This window comes from Chlorocebus sabaeus, chromosome 14 (genome assembly GCF_047675955.1).
Source record: "Chlorocebus sabaeus isolate Y175 chromosome 14, mChlSab1.0.hap1, whole genome shotgun sequence".
Classification (NCBI taxonomy): Eukaryota; Metazoa; Chordata; class Mammalia; order Primates; family Cercopithecidae; genus Chlorocebus; species Chlorocebus sabaeus.
This window is the reverse complement of record NC_132917.1, coordinates 26,813,123-26,824,689: the sequence shown is the minus strand read 5'-3', so window position 1 is coordinate 26,824,689 and position 11,567 is coordinate 26,813,123. Positions and strand designations below refer to the sequence as shown.

Sequence of the window (11,567 nt, the reverse complement as noted above, 5' to 3'; positions counted from 1 at the left end):
CGTTTGGCTAATTTTTAAATATTTTGTAGAGACGGAGTCTTCCCATGTTGTCCAGGCTGGTCTGGAAAGCCCAGGCTCAAGCCATCCTCCTCTCTCGGACTGTCTGAAAGTGTTGGGATTACAGGGGGATTACCGGCATGAGCCACTGTGCCTGGCAGAGGATTTTTTTTTTTTTTTTTGAGACGGAGCTTCACTCTTGTTGCTTGCTGCCCAGGCTGGAGTGCAATGGCAACGGCGTGATCTCGTCTCACTGCAACCTCTATCTCCCGGGTGCAAGTAATTCTCCTGCCTCAGGCCCCCGAGTAGCTGGGATTACAGGCGAACGCCACCACAGGCGCATGCTACCACACCTTTGTATTTTTGGTACAGACGGGATTTCTCCATGTTGGTCAGGTTGGTCTCGAACTTCTGAACTTGTGATCTGCCCGCCTCGGCCTCCCAAAGTGCTGGGATTACAGGCGTGAGTCGGATTTCTTTATTAAAGGTTGACCCTCATCAACCTCCACTGGCTCCACCTCCTCCGCGCCCCGGGGCGCCCCGCACAAAGATGGCGAAGTCGGTGCTGGGCGACTGTGCCTCCGCGGCAGGGGTGGAGAACCGAAGCCCCGCCCCGGGGAAGGCGGCCCCACCGGCTAGTGCTGACTCGTGTCGGCGCTCCTGCGCCTGCGCGGAGGGAGACGCGGGACAGGTGCGCGTGCGCAGTGCGCATCTGCGAGAGCGACTTAGACTCACTCGAGCTGAACCTCGGCTGCCTGCGGGTGGTCAGGGTTTTGGCAATTCCCCGGTGTGAGAGGGGTCGGGTGTGCTCCCGGCGGCGACGGGGCCGAGTTCACCAGCGGCCGCGGCAGTAGTCGAAGGCCCGGCTCGTTATGTCCTGGGTGCCGTGGTGCGGGCAGTGAACGCGCGCCGGGCGGGATGGGCCGACGCCGGGCGCCAGAGCTGTACCGGGCTCCGTTCCCGTTGTATGCGCTTCAGGTTGACCCCAGCACTGGGCTGCTCATCGCTGCGGGCGGAGGAGGCGCCGCCAAGACAGGCATAAAGAATGGTGTGGTGAGAGCTCAGAGCCACTGGGGCTGGGTCTTGCTGTGGGCTGGCGGCGATTCTAGGGTGGCCGGGGGTCGCGGGGCGGGCCACACTCCAGCTTCGGGCCCTGCCCACTTCTGTTGGGAAGACCCGCTTGCCTGACGCCACGGCGCGAATTTCAGTCGAGAACTCAGCAGGCAGAGGAGAGGCTTTTAAGGTAAAGTGAAAGCTGCACACAGCTGCAGAGCCGGCAGGAACGCTTCAGCTCCGCCTCGGAGCAGCTCCAGGGCTCTTATCCTGGCCTTTTCCAGGAGGTCTTGCCTGCCCTCTAGCAGCGGCGAGAGTGGTGCCTTTGGGTTTAGGCCTTTGGGTTCCTTCCCTCTTCTGAGCTTCACCCTGTTCTGTAAAATGGAGGTAATAATCCCAGTCCTGCTCAGTGTATAGATTTGTGAGGCCCAAATGAGAGAAAAAAGACTCGAGAACCCCTTGTGAACTATAACGTGCAGAAAGTAAAGGGGTAAGACATCAGACTGTTCCTAGACATGCTCTCTGGGCACCCCTGAACTTGCTCATCCGGGTTCCCCCTCCCACAGCACTTTCTGCAGCTAGAGCGGATTAATGGGCGCTTGAGTGCCTCCTTGCTGCACTCCCATGACACAGAGACACGGGCCACCATGAACTTGGCACTGGCTGGTGACATCCTTGCTGCAGGGCAGGATGCCCACTGTCAGCTCCTGCGCTTCCAGGCCCATCAACAGAAAGGCAACAAGGCAGAGAAGGCAGGTAAGGAGCTCTCTCCCTCTCTACCCGCTTGGGGAAAGGATTGAACGAGTAAGGTCACTCTTATCTTGGTGTCTCTAAAGAAGTGGGTCTGGAAGTAGGGTTTTGGTGGCAAGCTAGAAGCTGTATGGGCACCTGCCATGGAGAGAGGAGCCAGTACTCCTTACTGTAGAAGCCTAGAACCTGGCCAAGTGTTTGTGTTACAGGTTCCAAGGAGCAGGGGCCTCGACAAAGGAAAGGAGCAGCCCCAGCAGAGAAGAAATGTGGAGCGGAAACCCAGCACGAGGGGCTAGAACTCAGGGTAGAGAATTTGCAGGCAGTGCAGACAGACTTCAGCTCCGATCCACTGCAGAAAGTTGTGTGCTTCAACCACGATAATACCCTGCTTGCCACTGGAGGGACAGATGGCTACGTTCGTGTCTGGAAGGTGTGGGTTTGCGGGGTTAGGAAGGATGAATGTCAGTAACAGCAAGACCAAAATTGTGAGAAGCTGAACGTGGCATTTGGGAAACTTGTGAATGAAGCTTGCATTGAGGGGCCATTAGAAGGGAGTGGCGTGGAGATCAGTCACAGTGTACTTGCTGGACACCTGAGTTAACTATGGTGGTGGTTTGGCTACAGGTACCCAGCCTGGAGAAGGTTCTGGAGTTCAAAGCCCACGAAGGGGAGATTGAAGACCTGGCTTTAGGGCCTGATGGCAAGGTGAGGGGGTGGGGGTGGGAGGAGGATGGAGAAGGAGAGAGGAGGTGCTTATGCTGCTTGCCCAGTGAGTGGATCCCCTAACTGTCCATCCTTGGAATCTTTATTCCTGACTAGTTGGTAACCGTGGGCCGGGACCTTAAGGCCTCTGTGTGGCAGAAGAATCAGCTGGTGACACAGCTGCACTGGCAAGAGAATGGACCCACCTTTTCCAGCACACCTTACCGTTATCAGGCCTGCAGGTGTGAAGACTGCGGGGTGGCTGAAAGAGGCATAGCCCAGCTGTGGTGGGGGAGAGGGAAAAGACTGGGGATGAGAGAGCTGGGGAGGAACTTGTTGAGTTTTACCTCAGGTCTGACCAGGGTGCAGGTGGTGCACAAACCTCTGAGGAGGGTTGGGCAGGCCCCAGGAGCTGAATAGCTCTTCATCCGGCCCCCAGGTTTGGGCAGGTTCCAGACCAGCCTGCTGGGCTGCGACTCTTCACAGTACAAATTCCCCACAAGCGCCTGCGCCAGCCCCCTCCCTGCTACCTCACAGCCTGGGATGGCTCCAACTTCTTGCCCCTTCGGACCAAGTCCTGTGGCCATGAAGTCATCTCCTGCCTCAATGTCAGGTGTGAGACATTGCTGCCTTGGCTAGGTGGGGGTCCCTGAGGGAGCTTGGAAAGGAGTCCTGCCTGGGTCCCCGCGGACCGGGATTGGGGTATGAGGGTTGCTGCACAAGCCTCCAGGACAACGAGCACTTTATTGTTTGTTGCAGTGAGTCTGGCACCTTCCTAGGCCTGGGCACGGTCACTGGCTCTGTTGCCATCTACATAGCTTTCTCTCTCCAGGTAATGGGTGGAGGTTGGCATGGCCCTGTAGACTGTAGGCCTGTCTCTACCCTGAGTGTGCAGGAAGGAGTCTGGCCCGTTCTATAGAGGGAAAACCTGGGGTGGGGAGCATGCTTTCCAGAAAGACAGTTCCCAGCTAGGCCTTTCCTCACTCGTTTTCCTTCTACCCGCAGTGCCTCTACTACGTGAGGGAGGCCCATGGCATTGTGGTGACGGATGTGGCCTTTCTACCTGAGAAGGGTCGAGGTCCAGAGCTCCTTGGGTCCCATGAAACTGCCCTGTTCTCTGTGGCTGTGGACAGTCGTTGCCAGCTGCATCTGTTGCCCTCACGGCGTGAGTCATTGGGCGGGGCAGGCAGGCACCACCCCACCTTTAACTGGACCAGAAACATGCCCCCCGGGGGCTAGGCTCTTGTTTGTGCCACTCCCCCTTTGAAGGGTTCTGGTTTTCAGGCTGGGAAGCCCCTTTGCCTGCTGACCTCTCCCTTTCCCTTCTGCAGGGAGTGTTCCTGTGTGGCTCCTGCTCCTGCTGTGTGTCGGGCTTATTGTTGTGACCATCCTGCTGCTCCAGAGTGCCTTTCCAGGTTTCCTTTAGCTTCCCTGCTTCCTGGGAATCAGGAGCCTGGACACTGCCATCTCTAGAGTAGAGTGGAGGCCTGGACTCCCTTTGCTCACTCCATTCGGGTCCACAGCTGAGGCTGCCTCTGATAAGATGAATGGGCACTGCCTTCCCTTCTAGTGAAAAGGCTTGGTTATGGCCCTGCCTGACTCTGGGCCCCAGGAACCCTGCCTTCATCATCTGTGGATCCATCCAGAACAGTGGTGTCTGAAGCCCAGGCCATACTCCCTGCCTCTTTCCTTCTGCCTACTAGAGGCTCGAGAGTTGAGCTTGTCCTTTCTCTAGAAACATGTGAAGATGCCCAAGAGCCTGGAGGCACTGCTGTCCTTCCTGCAGAAACAGTTTCTCCTCCCCTCACAGCCTTGGGGCCAGTTCCCCTTCACATGAAGCCCCTGGCATTTGCTGGGGAAGGGACTGGCCTGGTACTTGCTGCTGGGGCAAAAAGACGACTTGGGTAGTAATCTGGGGGTTCAGATGGGTAGCACTAAGCCAGCCGGCCTAAAGATGCAGTAAGTTCCTAGATAGTTTAACCTTGAGGAAAGGGAAAATGAACCTCAGCCCACTAGGCAGGAAAAGTTGATATTTAATAAACAAGGAAAGAGTGAACTGAGACCCCCAATGGTACTCTTGTCAGCTATTTCTGTTCTCAGAAGGCGAGAGAGCCCAGAGGTCAGGCAGCCCCTCTGGGTGCTGGAAGATGGCTCTGGCGTACTGATGCAAGAGGCGGTTCATGTAGCAGTGCTGCCATGGGAGCAGCCCTTCCAGGAAGCCGACGTGGCCACCCCTGGCTGTGATGAGCAGCGCAACGTAGGGGGAGTGTTGGGCGGCCTCTATGGGAAGGGCTAGGAGAGGGTCAGGGGTCAGAAACGGCCTTTACTGGGAGCCCAGCCTGTCTGTCGCGTCCCTCATGGCCCATTTTCCTTGGGGCCAAAGGGTCCTGATTCAGAGTACTCACCACCGACGGGGGAGAAGGGGTCATCTGCTGCATTGAGACAGAGCACAGGGATCTGGATGGCATCTACCTTGGTTCTAGGTCTTGCTGCTTTGTAGTAGGTAACACAGTCTTGATATCCAAAGGCCACAGATGTGTAGCGCTCATCAAACTGGCGGATTGTGCGGGCCTGCAGGTGTTACCGTAGGATAGGCTAAGATGATAAAGAATGGGAAGATAGTGGAAGACTCATTTGGGGGGGCCCAGGGGCATGGCTGAAGATTATACCTGTAGCACAAAGTCTATGTCCACCACCTTTTCAATCACCTTTCTGTTTCTACAAGAGTACATAAGAGTTTGGCTTGACACCTGGACCTGACCCCCCGCCCCCAGGCCCTGTCTTACTATCTCATGTGTGAAGAAGCCCAGAGAGAACTGACCGAGCACTAGGAGAGCTTGGAGTGTCTGCCATCCTACTCTGTCTACTGCCTCCTCCCACTTGCCACGACCCTACCGTTCCACAAGCTGGCAGAGCGCAGCAGTGAGGGGCCGATTGAAGAGCAGTGAGTTGAGTGGGGTTTCCAGGGAGCGGGTGGTCTCAAAGGAATCCCAGCATGCAGACAGAGTCAGTGCTGCCACCAGCCCTGCAGCCTGCCCGGCCTGTGCCAGGTGATTCAGCACCAGTATCCTGTAGAATTGGACAAGGGACCATGAAAGGAGGGTTTGCATTAATGTGAGTTGGGACAGAGGGAGGGGACATGGAGGAGGAAAGGAAGACTGGGCCTCTGGGTTAAGCCTAGGCAATCTTTACTCTCCAAAAGAGGTGCCCACGGCTAGCAGTGGAGCTTGGGGATAGCGGTGCTTTATGTGGTTCACGACTGTCTGTAGATCTTCAGTATTGCTGGCACAAAAAGCCCTGTGGGTCTGAGGGCAAATCAGATCATTAGGTAGGGAGGGAGACCGTGGTCAGAAGGTGGAGGGGAAATTGAGGAAGGAGAGGTAGGAGGTAGAGCCCCAGGGCCAAGGATCTCTAAAGGGAGTGGGTAAAGGGCTACTATGAGGAAGGCCGCTACTCACCCGCAGTTCCTCCCCACGGCAGCCCCGGTTGTTAAACATGACAGCCCTGTGGCACACAGGTACATCTTAGCCAGACCCTTCTTAGCCCCTCTTCCCTTTCAGTAGTCTTCAGAAAGACCCCTGTCCAAAGATTCCCTTTGTGTAGCATTCTTCATATCTATCAGTGTCCAGATTGATTTCTCCCTAGTACACGTTCTCAGATGCCACCCCACTCCGGGGCTGCACCCATCCTTACTGGTAGCCATTCCTCAGAGCTTGGTTAACTAGGTGCAAGATGTATGTCTCCTGGCTACTGCCGGTGATGCCAGGAAGCGGCAGCACAATGGGCTGGGTAGTAGGATCAGGGTCTTGGCTGCTGTCAGGCTGCTTGGCCCAGTCTAGCAGGAGCTGGCCTCCATCTGGTGTTTGGAGGATGTCACTGTGGTTTTGGAGGAAGAGGCACACAAAGATAACAATGTAATTCAAAAGCTTTGTCCTGTGCCCCACCCATAAACGAGTCTCATAACTTCCCATCAGCATCCTCTGAGGGTGTTTTTCATGTAAAACAGTAAGGCTTGACAATGTGGGCTGGGGACATAAAAGATCATGACCTGATGGCCATGCAATTATATAGCCCTTCCATGTAACATCCACTCTCATTGTACCCTCAACACAGGGATGTAGATGGGACAGATTACCTACATTTTAAAAGTGGTAAATAGATTTTCCCTAGATACCTGGGGTTTCACGTTCACCCTGTTCTGTCCCTTCTTACCTCTGATAAAAGACTAGGGGCTGAGACCGCAGGAAGACTTGGAAGATGCTTTGTAGTCGCCCCTCAAAACACCACAGCGTTGGGTAGAAAGTCTCCGTGGTGATGGAACAGTGTTGCTCCAGGAAGGCCAGAAACTGTGGCCCAGCCACCAGCCGAGGCCTCTGTAATCACACAACAGTCTGCCCCACTTCCCTGACTTTTGCACCAAGCTAATGAGGCACCCAACACCAGAGGGTGAGAGGGCCCCTCTCCAGAGGCCAGCCAGGAGGACCCTGCTTTGTCTGCACGTGAGATACTCAGCACAGCTCAGTTGAATGGCCAAGTCTCTGATAATACACTCCAGCTAGAGCCCCTAAAAACCCAGTCTTGGAGTGTCACTGCCCAGAATTGACCCTGAACTGGGAGCTGCTGAGTTGACTGAGTGCTGACTTTCCCGCTCAGCCTATCCATGCCCCAAACCCATTTTGGAGACAGCAGGTAATGTAAATAGCCAGGTTCAGTGGTGTGCGCCTGTGGTCCCAGCCACTTGGGAGGCTGAGGTGGGAGGATCGCTTGAGCCCAGGAGTTCAAGGCTGCAGTGAGCTATGATAGCACCACGGTTCACTAGCCTGGGCGACAGTGAGACCCTGTCAATAAATAAGTGCCCAGCTGATCCCCTGCAGAAAAAGTCGGGGTTCTGGGCAGGGGCTGAAGAAACGCAGCACCATTCAATCTTCAACCTTTACTTTGCAGTTGAAAATGAAGCCGACCGGGCGCAGTGGCTCGTGCCTGTAATCCCAGCACTTTGGGAGGCTGAGGCGGGTGGATCATGAGGTCAAGAGATGGAGACCATCCTGGCCAACATAGTGAGACCCTGATTCTACTAAAAATACAAAAATTAGCCAGGCATGGTGGTGCATGCTTATAGTCTCAGCTACTCAGGAGGCTGAGGCAGGAGAATCGCCTCTGCACTCCAGTCTGATGACAGAGCAAAACGCTGTCTTTTTTTTTGAGACAGAATCTCTGTCACCCAGGCTGGAGTGCAGTGGCGCGATCTTGGCTCACTGCAAGCTCCACCTCCTGGGTTCACGCCATTCTACTGCCTCAGCCTCCCGAGTAGCTGCTACTACAGGCGCCCACCCAGGCCGGCCTAATTTTTTGTATTTTTAGTAGAGACGGGGTTTCACCGTGTTAGCCAGGATGGTCTCAATCTCCTGACCTCTTGATCCGCCCGCCTTGGCCTCCCAAAGTGGTGAGATTACAGGCGTGAGCCATCGCACCTGGCCTAAGGGGCTTCTTTCTACCAGGGACCTTATCTTCTCTTACTTGTGGGGCCCCTGCTGTTAGATTGTGCTTTAAAGGAAGAACAGCCCTAATGTGAATCGATGTTTTTCTTCCTTCGTGCCAGCCAGGGGGAAGGTGACAAGGATGAAATAACAGGGACAGATGAGGTCACTGGGCACTGAGCCCTGACTTTCAGCTTCTCTGATGTATTCTGGACAGACCTCAAGTGAATGAGAGAGCCTAGCCACGTAGAAGGCATGTGAAGGAGGAGTATGCCATAGGTTCAAGAATAGAAACTGCATATCTGCAATGAGTCCTAAGGAACATGAAGACCAGGTTTCTATCTCCAGTATAGTCCCCATACTCTACAGGGGCAAATGGCAGAGAGGCCAAGTTGATAGTGCAACTGTTGGGAGATGTGACTTTCAACCCTAGTTCTTAAGCCCTGGAATTATGACAGCTGTCAGTCGTGTGCAGGCACTGGACTAAGCCCAAGCTTATGAGATATTTTGTAAGTGAAGAAGTTATGACTGACAGATGTTAAGTGGTTTGTCCAGTTACACAGCAAGCAAGAGGCAAAACAAAATTACTATGACATTACCACCAGTACTTGTAGGTAAGATTTGTTGAGTGCTCATTAAGCTCCAGGCATTGTGCTAAGCACTTCACACAAATTTTGTCTTGTGATTTTCACAACAGTTTCATGAAATAGGTTGTACTTGAATGCTGAATAACTTGTCAAAGGTCAGAAGCGTGCCAGAACTAGTTAGTGGCAGAGCAGGAGATTCAAACCCAGGTCTCTCTGACTCTAGAGCCTGCGCTGCCTAGTCACTGTTGTGTATTGCCTCCTAATTGCCAAGATTTTGAGTTGCTATCCATTTTTTTTTTTTTTTCCTTGAGACGGAGTTTTGCTCTGACACCCAGGCTGGAGTGCAGTGGTGTCATCTCAGCTCACCACAACCTCTGCCTCCTGGGTTCAAGCGATTCTCCTGCCTCAGGCTTCCGAGTAGCTGGGATTATAGGCATGTGCCACCACACCTGGCTAATTTTTGTATTTTTAGTAGAGACGGGGTTTCTTCATGTTGGTCAGGCTGGTCTCGAACTCCCGATCTCAGGCGATCCTCACACCTCTGCTTCCCAAAGTGTTGGGATTACAGGCGTGAGCCACTGCACCCGGCCCTAAGGAAGACATTTAGTAAACAATAAATGCTAATGTAGAAAGCTCTGAAAATATGGAAAAGTCTCGGTAACACTAAAGGCTCCTGTAGACCTTTTTAAAGGACTCGAACCAGTAGGTGTCTTGTTAGACTCAGCTACCTAGAACAGAGTTTAATGAAGATGAAAATATTTGGCTTTTCCTGGATATGTAAATTATGTATTTATCTAAATTTCAGTGAGAAAAATCTCCAAATTCATCAAAATCAACCTCTTCAAACTTTCTCATCACACTATATGGAGAGCCTGGAACATAAAACAGGGCTGAATGAGCAAGGACAGTTCGGGTCATCCATCAGTTCCGAGCTAGGCCAGTTTCTGGCCTCAGCCAGCCCTTAAGGGAAGGGAGGCCCTACTAAGCTATTTGGGGGTGGGTGGTGTTGGGAGTTAGCCATGACCCCACAGACCTCTGGTTCCTTCCTTCAGTGCAGCTGAAAGACTCAGCTAAACCACCTAAAAAGGAACGGAAAGTGTGCACATCTCTGACACCTCAGGATGCCTTCCAACCCACTTTTCCCAAATGCTTGTCCACATCATAGAGAGCAGCACCCTCCGGTGCCCAAAAGGCCCAGGTGGCATGGGGAGCACATGGGATGCAGAGGCACTAGGGAGGCAGAGCCGAGTCTCCATTCGGTGGGAGCAAATTTCATCTGTGGGGAAGCCCAACCATTCCAGCTCCCACCAAGGGCTCAAGCCCGTGTCTGGAAGCTGCCCGTACACCCAAACCTGCCGGCCAGAGCACTGGACCCGCACCCACCTGAAGGACACATCCCCAGTAGTAGCCCAAGTAGAGGGCAACGGCAAGAGCCAAGGGCAGAGAAAAGGTGTCTGCCCAGGTGCCATTCTGGGGGCTCAGGAAGGAGTTCAGCATCTTGTGTTGGGGGCTTCCGACCCTCAGGCTCCTGGCTGGCCCTGGCTCGCCGGCCGCCTGCCATAGGCAGCCTGTGCAGGTCCTGTCCCCGCTGACGGCCGTTCGCGCTGCCCGCCCTGCCCACCGCCGGTGCCCGCGGCTAGACGGCGAGAGGCGGTGCTAGTTGGTCGCTGGGCTGGGCGGCTGCGCCTAGTGTCCCGCGCGGAAGTAACTCGAGCGACCTGCGAATGGCCTCCCGCCCTCCCCTGCCTTCTGCTTCCCCTCTGCGGTTCCTGGCTCTGGAGCCCGAGACAAGCGGCCTCCCCCAGCTGCCATCTTGGTGCGCGGCATCTCCAGGTCCCTCAAACTCTTCCCCGGCGACGCCCTGAGTCCAGCAGCCTGGCCAGAGCCCCTCAGGCACTCACAGTCAGTCACACACAGGACACAGCTACTCCCACGGTGACATTCTGCTCTGTCACAGACTACAGTCATTCACAGTGACCCTCACCAGTCACTGTCCGACTGTGACACCCCACACTGTCACAAAGCTTTCAGCTGCTCAGTGTTGGCATTGCACACACATGCAGCTTCCTGCAGTGTCACTCTGTGTTGTCTCATACAGTCCCTGCCACACAGTCCTCCTACAGAAGATAATTTGCTCACCACCCGCTCTGTACCAGGCACTTGATGCAGACCCCCCCATGTTACTGTCCCTGTCTTCATTGAAATATGGGAGGTCGTCTACTAAGAGTAATGGCTTTCAACCTTGACTACAGATCGGAATCATCTAGGATTTTTAAAACTACCAGTGCCCAGGCCCTACCCCCGATACAGTTGGTCTGGAGAGGAGCCTAGGTATCAGTATACTGTAAAGCTTATAGGAGGTTCACAAGTCATCAGGGCTTAACAGAGTCCACACAAGGGAAGTACCAGCTGTCATGGGAGCACTGCGGGGGTGCCCGGACTTCCTGGGAGGGTGTTCTAGAAGATGGGGCAGCATAGGCAAAAGCCTGGAGGTGAAGGATGTCTTAAGGGAACAGAAAGAAATTTGGTGTGGCTGGAACGTGTGGGTGGTCAAGGACCACATAATTGCTGCAGTTTATCCTAGGTCAGAGGAAAGCCATCCTAGGGTTTTAAGAAGGGAAGAGTGACATGAGTTAAGTTTTAGGAGAATCATTCAGTTGCTGGGAGAATAGATTGAAGGAGGAGGAAAGTAAAAACAAAGAGGCCACTGGGAGGCTGCTAACAATGCCAGGCTCAAAAGATGCCTGGACTGGAGTATACCCAGGAGAGGAGTGAAGAGCTTCAAGATCAGAGGCACAATTGATAGGACCTGGTGGTAGATTGGAGGCAGGGGAAGAAGGAGGAACACGGATGCCCCCAGGTTTCCGACTGCACAGACATAAAGTGCCCATCCCTGGGATAGGGAAACAGAGGAGAGGAAGATTTGAAGAGGAAGATGATGCATTTAGACACAGACGTGTAGAGGATGGGGTGCTGGTGAGTGTTTTAACTGCGTTTCCCT

General features: G+C 54.1%; 2 protein-coding genes across 4 annotated transcripts; one reads left to right on the top strand and one right to left on the bottom strand.

Moving 5' to 3' along the window:
* Positions 1-676: 676 nt before the first annotated feature.
* Positions 677-4,564, top strand: PREB (prolactin regulatory element binding). Of its 3 annotated transcripts, none has more exons than XM_007971171.3 (9): positions 677-1,050; positions 1,617-1,806; positions 2,010-2,230; positions 2,425-2,505; positions 2,620-2,744; positions 2,942-3,115; positions 3,262-3,334; positions 3,508-3,667; positions 3,834-4,564. In XM_007971171.3, exons 1-9 carry the CDS (start codon positions 916-918, stop codon positions 3,926-3,928), a joined length of 1,254 nt encoding a protein of 417 aa, XP_007969362.1. In that variant the 5' UTR covers positions 677-915; the 3' UTR covers positions 3,929-4,564. The 3 variants fall into 3 exon arrangements, with proteins under 3 accessions (XP_007969362.1, XP_072878976.1, XP_007969363.1); XM_007971172.3 differs by having other exon boundaries at positions 728-1,045; XM_073022875.1 differs by lacking the exon at positions 3,508-3,667 and having other exon boundaries at positions 701-1,050; positions 3,834-4,562.
* An 18-nt stretch (positions 4,565-4,582) lies between these two features.
* On the bottom strand, positions 4,583-10,160 carry ABHD1 (abhydrolase domain containing 1). Its single transcript, XM_007971170.3, has 9 exons — positions 9,950-10,160; positions 6,715-6,875; positions 6,196-6,378; positions 5,961-6,006; positions 5,695-5,807; positions 5,398-5,571; positions 5,172-5,220; positions 4,908-5,073; positions 4,583-4,794 (listed from the first exon to the last, which is right to left on the bottom strand). The coding sequence occupies exons 1-9, from the start codon at positions 10,061-10,063 to the stop codon at positions 4,583-4,585; spliced, it is 1,218 nt and encodes a 405-aa protein (XP_007969361.3). The 5' UTR covers positions 10,064-10,160.
* Between the last annotated feature and the right edge of the window lie 1,407 nt (positions 10,161-11,567).